This window comes from Lytechinus variegatus, chromosome 5 (genome assembly GCF_018143015.1).
Source record: "Lytechinus variegatus isolate NC3 chromosome 5, Lvar_3.0, whole genome shotgun sequence".
Classification (NCBI taxonomy): domain Eukaryota; kingdom Metazoa; phylum Echinodermata; class Echinoidea; order Temnopleuroida; family Toxopneustidae; genus Lytechinus; species Lytechinus variegatus.
The window spans coordinates 2,232,112-2,255,856 of NC_054744.1; the positions used below are offsets into that span (position 1 = coordinate 2,232,112).

The window sequence follows — 23,745 nt, forward strand, 5'->3', positions numbered from 1 at the left end:
AGAAAATAACAATTTACTATATCAGGCAACTATAACTATGGAAGCTTAAAAGTGCCTGATGACAAGATCTTGGATCCATGATCATGTCATCTGGTTATCTCTTCTAAAAGATGTAGACATGTCGAGTAACGAGATCATGATATCTGATTATCTTTTCCACTGGATGAAGACATGACGAGATCCAAGTTCTTGAAATCTGGGCTCCGTAACACAAAGGTTTACGATGGATTGCAAATATGAAAGAACCGCACTGATTGGTCCCTGGTCAGTATTTTAAACCAAAGACGCGTGTAACATTGATATTGATTGGTCAGTTCATTTATCGATTGATAGCTATTCTTTTTGTTACGGAGCCAAGATCATCTCTCCCACGGGATGTAGACATGACGAGATCCAAGATCTTGTCATCTGATCATCTCTCCCACGGGATGTAGACATGCCGAGATCCAAGATTCTGTCATCTGATCATCTCCCCCATGGGATGTAGACATGACGAGATCCAAGATTCTGTCATCTGATCATCTCCCCATGGGATGTAGACATGACAAGATACAAAATATTGTCAAGGGTTGCAGACCTGACGAGATGATTATGTGAACATCTGGGTTGCACTTTTAAGCTCCCATAATTAACATTTGCTGTGCGCTTTCATTGAAGGCTTATGCCCTTTGTAAATTTGGCTTACCATTTGCACAAAGCGTCGGCTAAACTGAACCCAACCTTTTGGGAATTTATAGCCCTTTTCTATAATGGTCAGGTTACGTGATAACCCGATTATAATGGCACAAGCACTTAAAGCTTGTGTATAGTTTTGGTAAATCCACCAAAATGCACCTATCACTATTCCAATTCATTGATAGATAATATGAATGGATATGCCCTATAACAGTTATGATGTGGAGGATATAAAATGAAAATGTGTTTTACAGGATAAATTTTGCGATTTTACATGGAAATTTAACTTGATCGGGTCACCCGATCAAATTAAAATATCTGTGTGTTTTTGTCTTTCAATTAAATCCTATTCCAAATCATGGAATGGGCTGAAACTTTCAAGATATGTTCTTTGCCTGTAACTTTTGGATATCTTATCACTAAATTTATAAGATAAGTGCTTGAATGCCTATTTTTTAAATTTAAAACAAGCATCGCCGAGAGAGGGCGCTATATATCCAAGATTTGAATATTTGAAATTTTCTCAGAGAAGTGCACTTGGAAAAATATCTAACGGTCTCTACGCTTCAGTAAGACTGTCATATTAGATGATATTCGATTATCAATCACATTATTGACCCTTTACCAAAGCTATACACAGGCTTTAATGAATAGGTAAGAATTAAATAAATTTACATAATTAGATCGGTAAAACCTTGATATGGCGATATGTGTGTATTTTTAGTTTTTGACAGACGTGTATCAATCAGATATGATTATTTACGTCTGGGACCGACCTTTAACGTCACCATCCGAAAAACGTGATCAATTTGTAACTTCCCCACAGCTTGGATTATACAGGCGCTCGCCACAACTCCCAGTTGATATTCATTACATTTGAGGGTCATTTTAAACTAGATAGTATGACCAAATATTATTGTATCGAACAATGTGATTGTGTCTTTGATGTAATAATATAGACGAGTCTATCATCGTTAAAAATAAATTTCATATTTGGAAATATAATTGTGATTTCTAAAATTCTTATGATACGCACTGTGTAGGGGAAGGCGGGGTAAGTTGAGCATAGGGGCAAGTTGAGCCACCAGCCCCAGGCCAATAATGAATGAGTCAGACATTGTGGTGGTGTCATGTATTGATGACCCATAGCATAACCCCTAACCCCACCACATTGTTTCCAACTTTGAAACAAAAAGTAGTTTTTTAGAGGGAAAAATATGAATTTCAGCCAAAAAAGTAAAAAAGAGTGTGAAATAGATAAGTGCTTTATAAACACACACGTCTTTAAATATAACAAAGACATGATAACAATATCATTAGTCCAGGTATGGATCTTCATTCTTGTCATAGTCTTTTATATGATGAATGCATAATAAATGTGTGGATACAAAATTATCGCACTAAGTTCGGACTGGGGTAAGTTGAGCCAAATAGCATGGGGCAAGTTGAGCCATGGTAATTCCTATGGTAATGTATCTTAAAAAACAAACAAACCATAAAAATAGATTGAAATGCAGGCTGAAAGGAACAAATTTACATGACTGCTCTTTTCCTTTTACAGGATGTTAGTATTAAGAGAATTAGCAAGTGAAAAGACTTTAAACAAAAAATTGACATGCTGGTTCCCCCCCATACATTTTGTACATAGTTTTTGTGGCTCAACTTACCCCAGAAGGTGGCTCAAACTTACCCCATATATGGGGCAAGTTGAGCCATTTGACATCGGTTTTTTCAAAGGTCACGATGACTTTCAGTGTTGGGGTAGAAAGTTATATATAGGTGGAAAATATTTCAGAAGAATGAAATTTCAAGGCAAGGTACTTATTTCGACAAGATTATTAATCATATCAATTCTAACATGCAAAAAGCAAAAACTGTCACAACTTACCCCGCCTTCCCCTATAGGTTTGAATGTGTTATCAATTTGATCAATTATTAAGGGTTTGAATTTACCTGCTCCGCGACAAAGATTCCGAATTCCAAATCTTGCCCCTTCAGGAATTGTATTAGGTTTCTTGTAAGGACATTGAGATTATCACTGCGGTTTCGATAGGGAATGACCACGGCTACCTGACGATTTAAAACAAAATAGAAATAGACACACATTGATGGACTTATAGAGCATTATTGGGAGAAGAGTAAAGTGCAAAAAATACAATTCACTGCATGGGGCATTACTATGAATTACACACAAGAGGTACATTTGGAATAGTTCTTACACGCCCGAGGACGAGCCGAGGGCGTTTTGATACTTCATGAAATAATCCCTTTGGCAGTTCATACAGGAAATTATACTGGGACGATGAAATGAAGTGAGCCACTGGAAGGAGTGTCATGAAGTGCAGGGATGGTGATGCGTAGACATTGCAATTCATATTTACAGTAAAATATTTTATGCCGAGTGCAAGTAAAAACCAAGGTATTCAAACCGACAGGAAAAACTGTTGGAAATAAATCTGAATAATTCTAATGGCGGGGTGGGTATCCAGAAAATCTACCACCTGGACATCCAGCCCAGGACATCTACCGCCGAGCGTCCGACCCCGGATATCTACCCCCTGGACATCCACCCCAAACATCTACCCACAGACATCTACCCCTCGGACATCTATACCCGGACATCCATCCCCTCGGACAAGAACCACCTAGAACTAGTACCTCCTAGGACATCTATCCCTAGGGCATCCACCCCCGGACATCCACTCCCCCAAACATCCACCCCCAGAAATCTACCCACCAGACATCCACCCCCGAACATGTACCCCCAGACATCTACCCTTCTGACATCTACCCCCCCCCCCTCCCTCGGACATCCATCCCGGACATCCTAAAGGAAGGATGGTCCAGGGGTAGATGTCCTGGAATCGACAGGGTGAGCAGCCTCCTTGAAACTGGACATTCCTTTAGTGTTGAGAGATGACCTGTGTAGGTTAGTCCAGTTCCTTATCATTCATGGATAAATTTAGAACTCTTTTTACTGTTTCAAAGGTTAAAACAGTATGTGCTAATACCCGCACATAATGATGTGTATTATATGCTTTATAAGATATCTATCCTTGTTACTTGATAAACCACCCTCATGTCTAAAAAGTGACCGATCAATAGAACTAGCCATTATACTACCAGTCATTAGCAAATTTCCCGGTTACACAGGGCGTTTCTAAAAAAAAAAGGTACCGAAGGTCAGAGGTAAGCTACATCACAAATACATGATTCATTCTTGTGACTTCTATTCCACATCATTGAGTAACTTTAATTCGACACCTTCTTTGCGTCACATTTGTCACGGGATACAGAGTTGTGGTCCATCGAATGCAAAGGGTACAAAACCCACCTTTTTTCCAAGTTTAATGTACAAGCACGAAACCAACTTTGTTGTAAGGTTTTGGTTTCATCAGATATTTTCCCTAAAAAAATTAGTGATATGTTACCCTTCTGATAACTTTTTTTCGAGTAAATTTTACATAACTGGTGTTTAGCTACTCAGCATATCCTTGGTGATTTGCAGGCACATGTTTAGCATAAGCGGAGCATAAGATAAATGTCCTTCGTCACAACCCCGCAATGATTAGAAGAGTAATGCAAGACGTGCAGCGTCAACTGTGAGGTACTGCGAAAACGTTGAAGATGTTGGTGCAAAAGTTAGGAGTGAATGACATAAATTGAAGCAAAGCAGTTAATCTGTGAAGCCAGTAACTCACAAAAAGTTTAAAAAGGGGATAGGATTTCTCTGAAATAACGAAGGGAAAACTGATGAATTAAAAACCTTACAACAAAAATGTTTCGTGCTTGTACATTAAAAATCCAAATATTAGGGGGGAAACTAGGTTATGTACCATAACTCTGTGACGCAAGGAAGGTGTCAATTTAAAGCTGATAAATACTCAGTCATGTAAAATATGCTTTATTATTGATAGAATCATCGTCGCCATCATCGTCATCATCATCGTTATCATTATCATCACCGAAAGGAAAATACTCTATATCAAATGTCTATTGGCCTGGATCGTCATCACCATCGTCACCATCATCAACTTCATCATTTTCACCATTATTATTATTTCTCGAATTACTAGCATCATGTCTTTGCGACCAACAACATTCCCGACCTTTCTTTGGAGAACGCGAACGCTGAATTACGACGGTAGTTAATTTTGGAAGAGACTTTACGGCCCGTCGTCATGGTCGTAAAACTCTGTCCTTCAATACAACATATGTGAAATGAGATTTTTTTTCGTTTCGCATCTGGAACGGAAACATTCAATTTGCGTTTCGTGTGCAAAATTTTGGTTGCTACTATGGTAACAGTGATATATCCGATTTAGGACGACTTTCCAGAGCCACATTTGGTTCCTCCCAGAGCTCGAGAGGCCGCCCAGGAGCCCACTTTCATTGACGAGTAGATACCAGTCGGTAGCCAGCTGGAGTCATATAGCCATGGTACAGGTAAAGTCCCGCCGTGAGCTCAGGCAGGCATAATGTGCTATCAGCCGTACATACATGAAAGCGGGATTTCAACATTTGGAATGGCATGCTGGTTCGCATGAAAGAATTTTGCACACGAAAAGCAGATCTATAGGGCCTGTAACACGAAGCTTAGCAATGATTGTAGAACAGTTTTTTTCCGTTTGATTCTATTGACTATAATGTACAATCAATCTTAAAAATCAAGTGTATGATTTATCATTAACTTTTGTGTAAGGGACCCTAACTTTACCGTCCATGAGGTTTGCGAAAGGTGGCAATTCATGAATCTTCACGAACCTTCCACTTGGCTTTACAATGCATGGGTACCCAGTGACCTCCAGGGAAGTACATGTATGACCCTATTGTCATCCCCATTCCGGCTTGTGCTGCTGGTTCCGTCTTTGCGTCAGCTTTATCGTTGAGGGTGCTGTTGTACCTGTCTTTCAGGAGGATTTTCAAGTGTTCATTGGCGTCACGCGTTAAATCTCTGGCCTTCTCCGCCAAATCCTTGAAAACTTTTTCTTCGGTCGTTACAAAATTAGATCGACTGATATCTGCGATGTAGTCAGAACCTGAACAGATGGGTTTTATACACAAAATAAAACAGAAATTCACGATTAGGTTGCAAAATTTTCAAACTATATGGGAGATTGAAAGTGATCAGATGAGGAGATGTTACACATGATGGGCCCCGTTGCATAAAAGTTACTATTATGGTAACTTTGCCATCCAATGATAACTACCATGGTAACGAGGATTACAACAATATAAACTTTTATGCGAGGGGACCCTGGACATGTCAATCATTAATGTTTGTCCGATATTAGATCTAAAAACATTCCTTGATTTGGCTTGGCTGAAAATCGACCTTACGATAATTGTCGGATAAAAGAGCGTTAGTCAGATAAAACATCCGACATGTCTTTCCATGAAAAGCCCCCCCTCGATTATTACCCTATGCGGGAGGCAGACAGGAGAAGCTGATTATCTGGACATGTGGATGACACTTTTAATCTTCAATTATACAAGCAGGGAGATTCTGAAGAATATTTGTCCCAACTGAATCGATTGCAATGACTTACAGTAGGTTATAATAGTCACTGAAAATCATATATAATATCTTACCGTTTGTTCCCTGTTCGTTGGGACGCATACACTCTTTATTTTCTGAATCTGAACAAGAGAAAATTAAAAGGGCGTTAGATTATTAGTCTCTCGTGATGAATATAATTCAGATCATTTAAAGTAATATTTTAAATGATTATTTCACCACTAGGTCTATAGGGTATCATTGTTTGCTTCAGAAGTGATGTTTGTTTTCAACTGTTTTACATCTCAATTTAAACTTGATCCAAGTGTGACTATAGGATTGACAAAGATCTGATTAGTTTTAGGGTATCAAAGTCAAAGATTACAGACGTACCCAATTACATCGTTCTTGATCGCGATAGCTAAAGAACTGTTTAAAGACTCTACTCCAAATCTGATTAGATTCGTGGTCAATTATCATTATTGGCATTTTTTGGTGATTGATGTGTGTAGGCCATCTATATATCTTAGTTTGGCAATGATCAACGGTGGCAGAAATTTCAACTGAATGCAGTCTGTGGTCTATTTAATTCAGGCATACATACAGTACTAGTCAAAAGTTTGGGTAGACCTGTAATCAGAATGGATTTTTTTTTACAATCATTTACAATTTATTCACTTATGCTCTTCAAACACAGTAGCAATTTAATATCAAAATACATGTAATAATAATAATAATTGGCATTTATATAGCGCTTTATCAATCTACGACTGTTCAAAGCGCTTCACAATTATTATTACCCGGTCACTGGATTCATAGCATTCCAAGCAGCCTGTTAGGCGCAAACTTGCTAAACCAACCACAATGACAGTTGTTTCCTACCGGTACCCAATTAGCACCTGGGTGAGAGTGGCAAAGTGTGGATTGACGCCTTGCCAAAGGGCGCTAGGCCATGGTGGGATTCGAACACACGACCCTCTGATTACAAGGCGAGAGTCAGAACCGCTACACCACGGCGCTTCCACTGTAAAGGGTAATTATCAGGATTCAAACTGACCTTATTTTTTTTAAAGATGAAAAATCGTTTCAGAAAGCACTCAGGCGTGCCCAAAGACCTCTCTCTCAGTCTCTCTCACACACTGCATGTCAAATCAAGTCAAATGAGGATTTTTGTCACTTTGTGCTTTTATGGTTGACTCTGTGCGTTTCATAATATTTCATTGGTTTTTAGTGAAGAATCTTTAAATATTAATTGATCAGTAAACAACAAACATCACTTCTGAAGCAAACAATGATACCCTAGACCAAGTAGTCTCACCAACGGACACTACTTGGAAAAAGAGAATGTACAGAAACGGGCTACTCGTATAAACAAAGACGCCAACAAATGACGTATGAAAATAGACTTAGGGTGTTAGGCTGACAATCTCTCAAGTCGAGAATGAAATTTTGTTTGATGTCCTATGTTGCAAAGTCATTGTTTGGGATTATTGAATGTGATACTGTTAATTGTTTCATTAGTATAAATGCCAGACGTGTCGACACCGTAAGGTTCGTTCACCTCCGGGCCAGGACTCAGCGACATATTGCTCTACAATCAACATGATCAACGCATTTCCCCGTTGTTGGGAAGAGTTGCTTGAGTACCTGCGCTACTTGGAGACTCTGTAGCAATATTCCCGCCACTTTCAGGCAAAAGGTTTACCGCCTTGTCTGGATTGGTCGTTTCTTTAAGCCCCTTTCACAATTGACGTACGACCAATTTAGGACCACCTGTAACAGTTTTTTTTTATCTGGTTGCAAGACCCGGATCTCTTGGTGTCTTGCGAGCACTCGCAGTCGCTGTAGACTATCGCACGAACTCGAGGTGGTCGTCACTGGTTGCATCTGAACTTTGAACATGTTCAAAATCCAAACACGATCAAATACGATCGATTCACTCGCATCAGATCGTATATTGGTCGGGCCAGTGGCGGACCGTGACCCGGAGGAGACAAAGCATTGGAGGGGCACTGTATTGTGTGTGAACAATGCTGTGCCCCTCCAATGCTTTGTCTCCTCCGGGTCAAGGTCAGCTACTGGGTCGGGCGATCATCGTGTGAGTGTTGTTCAACATTGTTATACTTGATGCGAGAGGTGACACAACTAAGTATTCGTATTTAGTCGACTGGAGGTCGTACAACACTTGCACATGTGCTAGCGACCTAAAGAGATCAGTCTTGCGACTGGGTGCGATAATTCATATAAGACTGTTGCAAGGCCGATCGCAACGCGGCTGACAACATTGCACTACCGTTGCAATCGCATGTATGCGACCGTTCCTCGGTGTTACAAAATAAGAGTTAATAATAAATAAAAAAAAAAAGAAAGGGCAGAAAATATAAGATAAAATTGTAATATAAACTGCAGGAAATTGAAAGGGCAAGATAAGTTTATATTCTTGTCTTTTAAAACACAAATAAAACTTTTCCGAAATAAAACCTAGAGAAAGTAGGGTAATGGACATTGCTCCCTCAGCCCGTACACTCTGAGGATGTAGTTTAATTGTGGATAGCTAATTGTTACATAACTCTGTAATGGTGTAGGTTTGATTTATTAGCTCATTCAAATAAAAGGATATGTACATACGCGCACCTAGCTCATTTCAGGTTTGCTGACAGCCCATTGCATGGAAGCCCCAGCCTATGGCTGCTATATTACATTGCTTTGAGTTCGAATTGGTCTATACCTCTAATCATTCACACGAACACTCGCAATGGTTTCATTCAAACGTACGAGCAATCACATTGTCCCATGTCGACTCTCACGACCAAAGAATCAGTCGTGCAACTATTGAGACTGATATGAAACCACTTGCAATCCCTCGTGCAACACTCGCATGTGATGGCACGACCACTCGCTCGAGCACAATACGAGCATATTCGACTTACTCGTGCACGGGGTTTACTGCTTGCGTTTGTTGTACGACAGCTGTTACAACTGTGAAAGCCTCTGTGCGATCTAATGAGATGAATAGCGATTGATGCCTGTTGCAGCCTATCGTGCGACCAAAAGGTCGCAAATGGTCGTGCGTCGATTGTGAAATTAGCTTAAGTTGGAAACGTCTGACTGTAGTCTGTCATACGTCGCAGATTGAGACATCTCCATTGGTGAGATCAAGACTCAGTATTCATCTCCGTTAGGTCTGACCATCCATACTGTTCTCTAACAGTTATCCGCGACGTTTCAGAGAGGTTTCTGAGACTTCGCAGAGATGTCGTAGAGACGTCTCTCTCTCAGCAGTCGGGGAAGTATCCGCGACATCTCTGCAACAGTGGAAATGTATGTGAGGAGTCGCGACGCATCCTGGAGACATCGCAAGACTGTTTTACTTGTTTTTTTTCCCTCTTTCACACAACATTTTAAGACCAAGGTTTGATTTCCTTTTAAAGACCATTACAACCAACCTACCGCTATGTGTGTTGTACGAATCATCAATACGCAACAGAGAATGGAGATCTGGAATAACATTCTTTGGGGAGAGCCTGTTCTCCGTCCAGTCTGAGAGGTTTGGACTCTTAAATAGAAACAACAAAAATAAATGTTGTATTAGTTTCAGAGTCAGTTAAACTGATATGAATGTGATGATGCTGGTAGTGGTTGTTATGCCATGATGTATCTCCCTTTTCCAATAGCGATGATGAAAACGTGAATAGATGAACAAGTGGAACGCCTCTGGCAGTCTCGCCTGTATTGCACGATTCGATATAACAGCAGTGCTGACTTTGAAAATAGCTATTGAATAATTTTTCATAAAAGAAAACACTCATATGAAAAAAATACTATGTCCATTGACCCAACATGACCTTTAACCATGATCATGTGACCTAAAACATGTGCAAAGCAATCATTCATAATTATTATTTTTTTCAATTCTTTATTCCAATTCCATTCAAAACATAATGCAAAGTAATATAAAGTATACAAATCAAGTACAATTTTACATACGAGCATTCTTACTTCGTAAAACCAAAAACAGTATAATATTGAGCATAAATGGAAATGAGGTTTACCCTTATGTCTATGTTTCATGAACTACAAGTGTAGATCCATAAACTTTATAAGTTATGACGTCAATTCAACAAAAAGCCCCAACACGGCCAGAGTTTATTGACCCTAAATGACCTTTGATTTTGGTCATGAGACCAGAAACAAGCACAGGATGTTCAGGTTGCTTAATTGCTCTTATATGTCTAAGTTTCATGAACTAGATCTATAAAATGTCAGGTATGATGACAATTCCACAAATACTCCTAACAAGGTCAAAGTTTATTGACCCTAAATGACCTTTGACCTTAATCATATGGCCTGATACTCAGGCAGGCTATTTAGTGATACATTATCATCACTATGTCCAAGTTTCATGAACTAGGTCTATATACTTTAGAAGTTATGACGACATTTCAAAAACTTAAACTTGGTTAAAATTTAAATATTGATTCCCCCAACATGGTCAAAGTTCGTTCAACCTAAGTGACCTTAGGGTGGTCATGTGACCTAAAACTCAGGCAGGATGTTTAGTAATACATGATCAAGCTTATTGCCATGTTTCATGAACTAGATTAATACACTTTCTAAGTAATGAAGACATTTCAAAAACTTAACCTAAGTTAAGATTTCAATGTTGACGACGCCGCCATCGCCGCCGCCGTCGAAAAGCGGCGCCTATAGTCTCGCTCTGCTATGCAGGTGAGACAAAAATGAATAGCAACAGTATTAAATAATTAATGAATAAATAAATACATAAATGAATAGAATATATAAATACATTAATGAGTACATTAATAAATTAATCACTTATATACTAGACTTAATTGTGATGTACTACCAGTAGATGACGATCGAGTACATTTGGAAAATCGTTTAAAGACGTAAAAAATGTGTGTGTTTTTTTGTTGTTGGAGTGTAAAATACGAGAACTGTATAAGCGAATAGAGCAATTTTATTTCATTATGCGTTATGTCAGCACAAATTTTTATTATTATTATCATTATTGTTATCATCATTATTATTGTTATTATTGTTTATTATTATCATCATCATCATCATTGATATTATTGTTTTTATTATTATTAGTAGTAGTATCATTATTATCATTACTATTATTATTATTAAGAGAAAAATTAACACTTACCCATACAACATAAACATTTACATCACACTAGTATAGTTGTTGTTTGTCAGGACAAGACATTTCAGGGACTTTGTACGATCAGTGTTTTATGAACTGCGCAACAGATTAACTTTCACAATTATTCGGCTATTTGATGCATGTATGTTGAGAAAAAACCAGATCAAATGTTCATGTTTTTATGCGATATCGGAACCGCCTCGCCCCCCCCCCCCCTCCTCCCATTGATTTTCAAAGTTTTATTTCGTTTCACACAGATACAAAATGAATGCGCAGGTAATTTCAACAGTCATCAAAGGAATTATGAGTCCTACCTATTGTCGGCGGTGGAATTTCCTGGCTTGTAAAATTTCTCGTAATATCTAAAGACAGATACAACAAAGAACGAAATATCGTCACAGTTATTGGTAATGCTTATTTGAGCACACAGCCGAGATAATAATATCATTCGGTGTGGATGTATCTTGATCTAAATACCACCTTGTGTTTGATGGGTAAATTCAAAGTGTATTATACGTGATTCTCTTTCAGCCAATGTGGCAGCAGCACTCTTGAGGTTCAAGTTTAAAGGCCACCCCAAAAGTGAATAATAGGATAAATTAGATGAAAATAGAAACCCCATACCAGCACAACATTGGCATTTCATCAATATAGGAACAAAATAATACAGCGGTTTTAATACGGCTACCTGGATCGGATACTCGGTAAAATCCTTCACATACAGTGTGTCCCAGAAAAAAGGAAACCGGGATTCCAACATATTTTTCTTCAAAGGCAAATTCATTATGATATTTCATTAACATGATCATACAATAATAATTCCTCTACATGACAAACACTTCACGCATTAATGAGCAAGACGAGTTTGAAATTCTAATGTCAAAACCAGGTTGCGCAGAAAAATTGAACAAGATTGGTTCGTGATACGACGGCCGTGCTTATTTGACGATTGGCTCATTAGCATATTTTTTGTTCATTTGTTCTTTTTTATCTCACTGATCCCTAGAATAAGAGCGAATTCAGATTAACACGTGAGTTTCTGCGGCGCAAGTCGTTGGTGATAAGCCTCAATATTTATTATTTATATTATATGCGTGAATGATTTGCTAAGCTGTTGGTCTCAAATTAGATATGAGATTCCACTTTTACCATAAGTAGCAAATTCATAGTAAACAAATGTTTAATAATTGTTAAATCTATCTCGGAAGTGGTTTCCTTTTTTGAGGGACGCACTGTAGGCCTATGTATAACGATTTCTTACATTTGCTACACCCCGGGTGAAGAGAGGTTGATTTTATTGGTCAAGTATATCCTCAGGATATTAGTGCGGTATGGTGTGTCATCCCGTAGGACTAGCGTGCCAAAATTGATTTTTTGGTTGTTTTGGCTTCAATAGGGTCCCCTTAGACCAAAAACGATGGGGGTCAAATTTTCAGACCCCTCCTCCCTTTGTGGGGGGTCCTTTTTGGCGCCATATTGGCCTGTACAAAGCCCAATAGGATAATCCATTGTTTTCAACCTTATTTCTCACTTTTCTTCGCCAATTTTATTTTTAAGTTGTCTGAGGTGTACAAGAATGAATATTTGATAATGTTGTGAAGTCAATATTTTTTCACTTTTGCCATAAGTGGGGCGGATTTTACGAAAAATGCCCCAAAATTGTAAAATATTACCCCAAAAATGTAATTTTCCCCCTTTTTGGCACTAGAATTAGGACAAAAAGATTACAAAATGAAGTGCATATGTCTTGTTGTACAGTCCAATAACAGAGGAATACATCACAAGTAATTTATATGATATTATTGGTAAATTAATGTAAAAGTCACCCCCATTTCAGGATTTTATGCAGTGAAAACCTAACTACAACACTAGAGGGCGCCATAACTTATCATGATGATATTAGTGTGGTACGGTATATCATGACACAGTTCCTGCAGGATTTTTGTGCCAAAATTGTGGGGTTTTTTGGATTCACTTGGGTCCAATCTATCACGAAATGATAGGGTTCCAATTTTCCCCACCCTCACCTATTGCCTGAGGGGGAGGGGTGTCACCTATATCGAGACCCACTAAAATCAAGAGTATTAGTAATTTTGCGCCCGGTTAAACAATGAATTATTTTATGGTGTTTTATCATCTCCCTAGACAGCTAAAATGCCTATATCTGAAGGCTTCAAGTTGGACGAGCATCCTACCAACCATATCCCCTACACAGTAAAAACGCTGTTTAAGATATTATACAACGCTGTTTACTATATGAACCTTACAGTAGTTGTTTAACAGTTTAAACAATCTTGTTTAATTTATTGAAGATTAGATACTGAAAATTAAACTTTGTTGTTTAAGATTTTAAACACTTGTTTAAACTGTTCAAACTCGTTCTAGAGTACAATTTACGATTAAAGGACTTCTATTCGAATTGTCAATTATGTACTTCTCGGCTAATTTCCAATTACTGATAGACAGAAAAAAACACATAAAATATAATTTTAGCCCCCCCCCCCACACACACACACGCACGCACATATGCACATATTCATTATTGAAATAACATGTGATGTTTAGAGAACTTCCGAACTTACATTGTTTTTCAACAGTAGTTAGTACTAATTGACCTCAGGAATAATATACTAAAAATCTACCAAAATCTGCATTTAGACTCAGATTTCTTCACGACATCTTGGATTTTCCGACATAGACCAATGACTGTCCTTGTTATGATATGGTAATATTAATAATATAGGTATATTTACCTAGGAAAGCTACTTCAGTTCTAAAAACTGTTCTCCCAGCGGGCCTTGCCATTATTATTATTACCCTGCCTTAGATGGGCTGCCTAGGCGCTTTAGCATTCAAGGAATTCCTTCGCGCATTCAGAGAATTTCTACCGGGTACCCATTTACCTCACCTGGGTTGAGTGCATCACAATGTTGATGAATTTCTTGCAGAATGAAACTATGCCATGGCTGGGATTCGAACCCACGACCCTTTCAAAGTCAAAAGACCAATCAACTGGGCCACAACACTCGAACGGTTGTAACTAATTTTCTGACTTTAAAAATCATGGTTTAAACATGAAACCATATTCTTGATGGATATTACATGTCCACTTGTAAATAACAGTGGGTATTTTATATTCCCCGTTGGGGGGGGGGCGAGAATCAAAACAAATTAGATGCCCATACTATGAATCGGCATTGGAAATAATTGCTCTTGAAATGTGTGAGCTTCCAAATTTTTTGATAAAATTACAATGCCTTGAATTTGATTTTTTAGGGAAGTGCTTATCATAAGTTATGGCGCCCTCTAGTGTTGTAGTAAGGTTTTCACTGCATAAAATCCTGAAATGGGGGTGATTTTTACATCAATTGACCAAAAATAATGATATACATTACATGTGATATATTCCTCTGTTGTTGGATTGTATAACAAGACATATTCATTTCATTTTGTAATCCTTTTGTCCTAATCTTAGTGCCAAAAAAGGGAAAAATAATATTTTGGGTGCAATATTTTACAATTTTGGGGCATTTTTCGTAAAGTCCGCCCCCGTATGGTAAAAGTTAAAAAACATTGACATCACAACATCATCAAATATTCATTCTCATACACCTCAGACAACTTTAAGTTATAATTGGCAAAGAAAAGTGAGAAATAAGGTTGAAAGCAATGGATTATCCTATTGGGCTTTGTACAGGCCAATATGGCGCCAAAAAGGACCCCCCACAAAGGGAAGGAGGGGTCTGAAAATTTGACCCCCATCGTTTTTGGTCTAAGGGGACCCTATTGAAGCCAAAACAACCAAAAAATCAATTTTGGCACGCTAGTCCTACGGGAGCTGTGTCAGTGACATACCGTACCACACTATATATAAGATACAATACATGGGAAAATATCTTGACAGGATAAACCATGAAAACCGAAAGGCTTATTTCTAATTATGTCCTATTATAGGATAAAAACATTATTGTAAAACAAAATACATAAACTACATGTAAAAGAACATGGTTGAAAAAAACCCCGACATATCCATCAATCAAATAATCTGCATGAACTTGAAGCAAACAACAGTGATCTACTTTACATACAAGATTATATTTCAACGTATTTTATATAATCTACTGAAAACCAACTGTACAAAATGTGTGGGGTTTTTTACTGGTAATACTGTTCTCGAGTAGATTCCAGTTTTAGATATTTCTTTAATGCACTCTTAAAGTGTGGAAAATTTTGTAATAGCTTTAACTTGAGTAAGAAGAGAATTGCAAAATGGATGCCATTGGAAAAAAAGTGCTCCCTATACATTCACGTTTTGGTAATACAAAATTGAAATTATTATTTCTAGTATCGTACAAAAAAATGGATACTCGAGACAAGGGTGAAATTATTGGCTATGACTGTAATGATATGAGTGGCAAATGTAGGTTTAGACAAAAGACTCGCAAAGAACATGAGTACTGTAATAAGATATTAACCCATGGCCTTTCACATTCGGGACACTTATCAACAGATCCACAACACCTCAGAGATTATGAAGTAAGTTAAAGCATTTTGAAATTTGATCATGTCTCACAATCTCCAGAAGTCCTACATCATACGTACCTATTTTCGACGATTTGATGGGTGCAACTTTGAAAGATGGAATCTTCTGCTTTGCAACGTTTTGTGTTAGCATATCTATAAAAGAAAATTGAATTAAGATTCAGACTATTTTACTGATCCAGGCTTTTAAAAAAAATTGATTTGCGCTCCATAGCATAATTGCGAACTCTCCCGATTTTGGCAGTATGAAGTCGCTCTTTACACATTTTGACCGCCTACCGATTTTACTTGTCATTTCAATAGAAACTATTTTTTAAGATATGTTGATAAGAATTACTCCATTATAATCCAAACTTAAGAAACCAGTCATCTTTCTAATATTAAGGTCGATTTGTAAATGTTTGAATATGTGGAATCGCATGAAAAACAATTTAAGGGTATGGCGGGCCATTTGTCCCATAATAGGCGATAGTTACACATTGTTTTTCAGAAGAAAGTTTTTTATTCTACAGTAAATAGGTTATTATACTGTACAGAACATGGTCTGTGAATCAGATTTTTGGCAAGGCTTCGTTCCTTTCTAAAAAACGGGCATACAAATAAATAATGAAATTCATCCCGTATGTCCAAAGACGAGCATACATTTTTCCTCATCGGACAAAAAGGAATCAAACCTACTGTTATTTACAGGTAAGCTATGTGATCTATATCTAAACGTGCATGAGATTATTGCATCTGCATTATCTAAAACTAAAACATACTTTTCAAAGACTAGCTCATTTTTATACATTCTGTAATTAGTACAAAGACGATTGAACTATCTTGCTGCCCTCCATTCTTTCCGATAGTCTCAATTTCAAGGCATTTAAAAGCCAATCCTCATCAATTCCATTACCTTGGGATACCCGTATACTTTCAAATCATGAGCTGTTTGAAATGTTTTCAATGCAAGACAACCAAGGTGATGAAAATTTATTTTGTCATTTGTGTGCATATATTTATTTTCTCATTTGTGTGCATATTTTGTGTGTCTGATTTTTCTTTAGTGTCCGATCTCCTTACGAACTTCATAATTACTTTAAGGAACCTGCAGACATTACAAGCTCTGCTTTTTATGCAGGTTCCTTCATATTTCACTTTATTTACTGCCATTATCTTTGTATTCAAATGTATTTATTGTATTATGTTATTATTTTGTTATCTTGTGAAGTATGAAAATAATTTCAATTCAATTCATATTAAGTTTATCAGAGTTTTCTTCCGAAAAAATCGCGTTTTTTTAGCTAAGTTTTAAAAAGTAGAGTTTTAGGATCGAAAAACTTAGTTTATCGGCTTTCGATCGAAACGAAGTTTATTCGCGAACAAAATGAGTTAATCGCCTTTATGGGACAAATGGCTGACATATAACGATTCATTTTGTGTGGACACTCTTAACCTTTCTTAGGTCGGCCATCCAAATTGACACCCCCCCCCCCCCCCGCACCGCCACCCGTTCGGTATCATTCTACAATCACTTACCACCCTTTTCTGCAATGGTCCTACTCTTGATGATCACTGTGTCAAATGACGAGATCCCAAATAAACAAATGACGGTGACGAGAAATACAAGTAGAGTAATGAGGAAATAACAGCCCTTGAACGAACATGTCTTCGGAGGAGGAAGAGCCTGGCTTGTCACCATCTTTGAATGATTCAACTTAAAATTCCAGTAGCAATTAATGGTGGAAAGCTGAAAATATACAAATCAATGATATTCAATATTTATTATAAGGGCTTAATCTAAATGCTATAACAAATTCGCATTGCATTCGCCCCAAAATCTTTATCTCTTTGAAATGTTTCCATACGAAACTTTCCATGTGAACAGAGCTATTATGTAGAAATGGGTCTGCTAGCACTCTAGGTTTCAACACAGATAATTGGGGAATGAAATTGTTTAAATACTGATTCATTATGCAAGAATTTAGCACGAATGAATGAAAATATTTAGTGTTTGGGTGCATTTTTTATTCAATGAAATACTTTTTTTTTTATTCCGTTTTTACCCAAATATCGTAACCTTTCAACTCTGATCAAATCATAGATCAATGATCTATCAAATTCAGTTGTAACTGCATTATGAATGAAAAAGCGGTATATAGACTTGAGCAAGGAGTTACCTCCTTGACTCGAGAAAGTGGATAGACGGCCGTTGTTAATTGGTAGGCATGGTAAGAGGAAGATCGCAGACGGGCGACAAACAAAAAATATCTACTTCATTATTTTAAAATTCCAGATGTTTTACTTTCATGCAATTTAGCCGCATTCATTCATTAATTATTTTAGAACTGCAATGAGCATGTATATCAACGATGTTTTTTCTTTTTATTTGCTTATTTATTTTTAGCACGATGCATGTTTTGACTCGGTATCATTAACGAGCTTCAGCAAACGCTACGGGGACAGATTCTACAACATGGAAAATCTATCGAAATTGCTTGTCAGATCACAATGAACAGCTGAGAGCTCTTTGTCGAAAATTGGTGAAACGGACCAGGGGCAGTCAAATCATGGTCAAATGTATTGCTGTACACATGTGTGATCAAATTATTATTTTTTTCTCTCTCTCTCTGTGCAAAATAACCCCCTAAACAAGTTTTTCGTGGGCTTTATTTACACATTCTGGCCCCTAAACAAGTTGTCGCCAGAATATGACCCCGGGGAAAAAGCTTTGGGGAAAAAACATACCCTAAATACGTTTGATCCCGCGATTGACCATTGACCAGTCTTACAAAACCATCTCTTTTCTTGAAAATCGATGTTTTTTATACCCTGAAGTCGCGTCCCGCGTCCAAAAATGAAAAAAAATCTTTAAATGTTTTTTTTTTTGGGGGGGGGCCGGGGGTCATGCATATGTGTACCGTATATATTTGACTACCCCCTCCCCCCCCCCCCCCCGAACGGGGCAACTGATCGTCGTAAGATTCTGAGCTGATGGAATATGTCGTTTGTCCAGAGTCCTAGAGGAGTGTTTCATCGGTATTGTTGCCATGTTGTCAGATCTGACAACTTTCTTTGATTTTGACTGACTGAGAAGTACAGTTCCTATGATAATGTCGGACAAAATGGGACTTGTCAGATAAAACGTCCGACAAGCCTTTTTTATGAAACACTCCCCAGGACGACAAAGACTGCTTTGTCACGAACTCACCATAAAGGGATTATTACAATAGATTTTCTATGTTGTAAAATCCGTTCCCGTCGCGATTGCAAAACTCCCTTTTTATCGAGATAGGTCCATATACTAAATAGCCTCTTGACATCTGAACTGAATTATATATTCATGAGGAACGTCTTCCTAATGAATATACACGTATGAGTCATGATATTACCGGTAATCGAGTAAACAAATGAAATGTCAAAGCTGTTTCGTCTTGGGTTCGGAATAGTAGTCCACTATTCTGCAGGGGATTCATTTAATTGCGGGACACTAAAGGGAATATAACCAGCAAATGCTACAAGTAGTGGTACTACTACTAGTACTGGCCGTAACAGACTTATCACCGCCCCGAAACTTCCCGGGAGATACTGGTCAGCCGCTGGTCAGACTCGAGTAAGGGGAAGCAAACTCCACACACTGCACGGCGGAGATCGATAATCGACGCCCCGGATCGACTGGTGGAATCGCATGAAATATTAAATTTTTTTCCATATCCTGTGGGTAGATTTACAAAGACATTTCGTCCTTTCAGTGCAGAGTTAATTTCATCGACTTTCAAATCCTTAAATCGGTCAATATTCAGCATTTTAGAAGAATATTCAATCAGAGGGATATATCCTGGAGGGCAGGGGGGGGCGATCACCCCACCATTGAAAATATTGGGTGGGCAAACATATTGTTTTGCCCCCCCCCCATAATTCCGGGATTATACAGAAATAAAATAAGATTGTAATGTAACACAGAAATCGGAAAGCGAGATTGCGATACACAACTTGCTCTCTTTTCGAAATCGTGCTCAAAATGTCCCGCTTTTCAGATTGGAATATAAAAATTTTCAGCTCGCGCTTCGCGCTCGCATCATTTCTTTAGCAAAAACCCATACTTTTCATGATTGAATAGGTGAACAGAATGTCCCGTTTTCAGTTCTAAACCTCAAAAGAATTCCCGCTTCGATTTGCAATAATCATTTTTTTGATATATATATCTTGTTTTTATTAAAATTCTCCATTAAACTGTCAATTTCTTTCAGATCGAAATATCAATATTGTCAGCCCGCGCGTTTCGCGCTCGCATCTGTTGTGTTTGTAGATACCCATCTTAATCATTGAAAAATGCTTTGGATATCAAGCTAATATAGGTGAGAATATTAAGAAATTTCAGCTCGCTCTCCGCACTCTCATTATCTGTTTAGTAACCTCCTCATTAGTCACTACAAACAGTCCTAAACAGGTACCGTTTTTCTGTTAGGTCTGTATATCAAAAATTTTCACTTAGAAATCATGCTTGCACCACATTGATATTATTATCAATATAAAGCATAGACATTCGTCTTCACAACTGAATAAAAATTATGAAATTTAATTACGTAGCAAGTTCAGGAACCACAAAAAACAGCAATATATGATCGCGAAATGATTGGAATTGCAGTTGGATTGCCGAAGCATTGCGAGGCAACAGCAGCGAACGCACTTTGTTCATATATCGTTATAACACGAGTTATACAAAGGCATGGTCTGTGGACAAGTCTGTACGCACGACGTTTGCAAATGAGTGCAGGGATCCCGGTTCGAATCTCATTGATTTTTTTGGTTCTGGATTTTTTTTTTAATTATATTCCTTCCCCATTCCTATCAGCTCTTTTTTCTCTTTTTATTTTCATGTGAGATTCTATTCAGTCCTGTATTTATTAAATCTTACTTCTTAATTGCTGCTTTTGATTTTCAAGTTCTTGATTAGATTCTCTACTTATATTATTTGGGCAGCGACTCACTGACTGGAGTGGAGCAACACAATGACGACTGCAGTGGACAAAATTGGTCTTTCAGGAACACATTTCTGATTCACGTTTGGTCTGAAGTTGTCGAAAACAAAATTGAATATCACATTACATGAAGAAAACGGTAATTCGGAAGATATTGAACAGGTCAGTAAGGTGATTCAGTGCATGATGCACAGAGAGATGATGAGCACGTCGATTGTGTGACGTCATTATTCTCGACCGTTTTCGGCTGCGTGATTGTCGGTCTGGGGGGCTGAGAAGGGTGTCTAATAATTTCATTTCTTGCATTTCCACGACATCTATAAGACTTTTTAGTGACATATTTGTGTATAAAAAGACAATACCTTTCATCCATATATATTTGTTCTATAATCATCACTTTCGTGAATTTTCTTCGTGTGTGTCTACTTTAAACATCCAACCAATAAATTATTTATATATATATTAATGAGACAAAGTGGTAATGCATTGTACTTAGTTCCAACAGTTTATTTTGAAGTCCACGTTAAACACACGTCTTCTTCAGGGGTACGAAAGCTCACAGTGACAAGAACTTAAATAATATTCATGATTGTGGTAGTCATGGAACCGCGCACAAAACAGCATCACCATCATAATAATAAAAAAAAGCGCAGGCTGTAAAAATTATCGCGTGAGGACATCGTTGTTATGTCACAATCACTTATTACGCCACCACAATCATGAAAGTGCAAGAATGTGCGTTTATATATATTTATTTATCTATTTTGTTTTATTTATTTTATACTGCAGGGTAGGTCTGTTCAGTTCTTAAAACTGCTTTACAAAGGCGCCCTGCAGTTTAAAATACATGTCAAGATAACTATGAAATATATCGTAAAAAAACAATCAACGTCAAAAATACAAAATACAAACTATTTAACATCAGAAACAATTAACACCAAAAAATATAGAGTGGGAAGCCAATGAAACATACAAGTACATAGCATTGTAAATCAATGGAATATTATTTCGCTTTTTAAGTTCGTATGAAAGGCTTTGCATAATTTTCTTAAAAACTATAACAAGGAGGTACAGGCTTGTAAATTTGAAGGAAGTGCATTATATAATTTGGGTCCGAAATATGCGAAAGATTTTCTTTTATATTCAATTCTAGCTTTGGGAAGCTGAAGGGGGCATCGCAAAGAAAACCGTGTCCTGTATTTCACGGGCCGTTTACATACTAAAGGTTTTAAATAATTTGGAACTAAATTATATAATATATATATATATATATGTGTGAGTAAAAAAAACACTTGACACCTCACAAATCTCCGTTTTAAAGAAAAATATGTCATGAGCGCATAATCATTATACAGTGCATCACACAATAAACGAAACCGAGATTTAGCAATGATTTATCATAACTTAATCATAAATACAATAGACAAATGACCTACCAATGTAAAGCTTAGGATCTCCTCTTTCATTTGAAATTATTCCATTATTCCTCATTCACGCATGAGTGAGCAAAAACAACTTAAAAACTCTTTTGGCGGGGGTATCTGAAAATTAAAAAAGAAAATCACATGCCTAAAAAGTTCAATATCTGCGCTTTTATTTTGATACCTATCGCAGAAAATGGACAAGTAACAAAGTTCTGTTCTCTGGAAACAATTTTTGTATTCCCATAATTTCATTAAATATACACAACAAAAAAAGTAAGTCCCCCCCTAAACAAACATCAATAATTTCCGAACCAATGGGAGTTTTTGATATATTTTTACATGAGCGTGTAGGTAATTTTATAAGCTACCCTATGAGTAAATGTTGTGGATGTATCTTACGTCATGCTTCAGTGAGCACCGTCAGAAGGCAAAAATGTCACTTTTCAAAAGTCACAAGCAAAATATCACGATTTTGATTCCATTGTATTGGAGCTAATTCCACATTCTCATCATGAAAACTAGTCAGAAGGCTTGGAAAGGGTACTTTCTAAAAGACGATACAACTTTTTAAGCTAAATTTCACGGTTGACTAAACTCAAATCCAAATTTGCTATAATTGGATTTTTACACATTTCTTTCAATAAAAATGCTAGAATATGATGACAGTTATTTTGGGAAGACTATCTCCAACAATATTCACCGTTTCACGGTTCAATGAACATTTATTGGAAACAAAAAATGCGATTTTCAAATATCGTAGGCAATTATTGCTTCATTTTTCTAACTGAAAATGATCTTTTCTCAACTTTTTTGTTATGTTCATGACCAATTAACATGCTTCAATGATTCAAAGGTGTCAAATTAAACATTTACGCTTGAATGAACATGTGGAATGTGATTAGCTCTTTTTTACGTTATTGGAAAAACTGCAATTTGTAACTATGGATATCTGTCACACAACTCCTTGCACAGTTCATTTGATTTGATTTTTATGAAAATCCCGATGTTTAATGCATCAGTGAGCACACAATATTCGAAAATTATGCAAATGAGAAGAAAGTTCAAGGCCTTGGCCCCACTCTGTACCGAATCGAATGGTTATTTTGGTGTGCGCACATTTTGGATAGTGTTACTCTGAAGCCATGTGCGAAGTTTCATGAAATAACTGTTGGCAGAAGTAACAAAAACCGTCCCATGAAACAAACCCTCATTTCATATTTGTTAAAATTTTGACTTCCTCTCTCATAGACTTGTGTACATTATGGGTGCATATGTTTAAGCATACGTAAACCCCTTATTCAATATGGTGGAACTTTTTTTCAAGACTGTCTTTAGCAATGTCGTTTGGCAGTAATGTTTATCAACCTATGGACAGAATTCTGTGCAAAAATGAAATCGATTTGTTTGTTTATGGATGAGTGAGCACGCATCAAAGTGGGAAAATTGGTATTTTCAATGACACAGACTCATTTTAAA

At 37.3% G+C, this 23,745-nt stretch overlaps 1 protein-coding gene across 2 annotated transcripts in view; it reads right to left on the bottom strand.

Annotated features, from left to right (window-relative positions):
• LOC121415050 (beta-1,4-galactosyltransferase 6-like) overlaps positions 1-23,745 on the bottom strand; it is a 47,343-nt gene that overhangs the window by 18,001 nt on the left and 5,597 nt on the right. Inside the window, exons 2-8 of one of the 2 annotated variants that reach the window (XM_041608124.1) lie at positions 17,403-17,613; positions 15,945-16,019; positions 11,657-11,704; positions 9,623-9,728; positions 6,268-6,315; positions 5,440-5,714; positions 2,629-2,745 (exon numbers count right to left, since the gene is read on the bottom strand). In XM_041608124.1, coding sequence (XP_041464058.1) covers positions 2,629-2,745; positions 5,440-5,714; positions 6,268-6,295 — 420 coding nt within the window. In that variant the 5' untranslated portion in view covers positions 6,296-6,315; positions 9,623-9,728; positions 11,657-11,704; positions 15,945-16,019; positions 17,403-17,613. The remainder of the gene's footprint in view (positions 1-2,628; positions 2,746-5,439; positions 5,715-6,267; positions 6,316-9,622; positions 9,729-11,656; positions 11,705-15,944; positions 16,020-17,402; positions 17,614-23,745) is intronic. The other variant, XM_041608125.1, reaches the window with a different exon arrangement.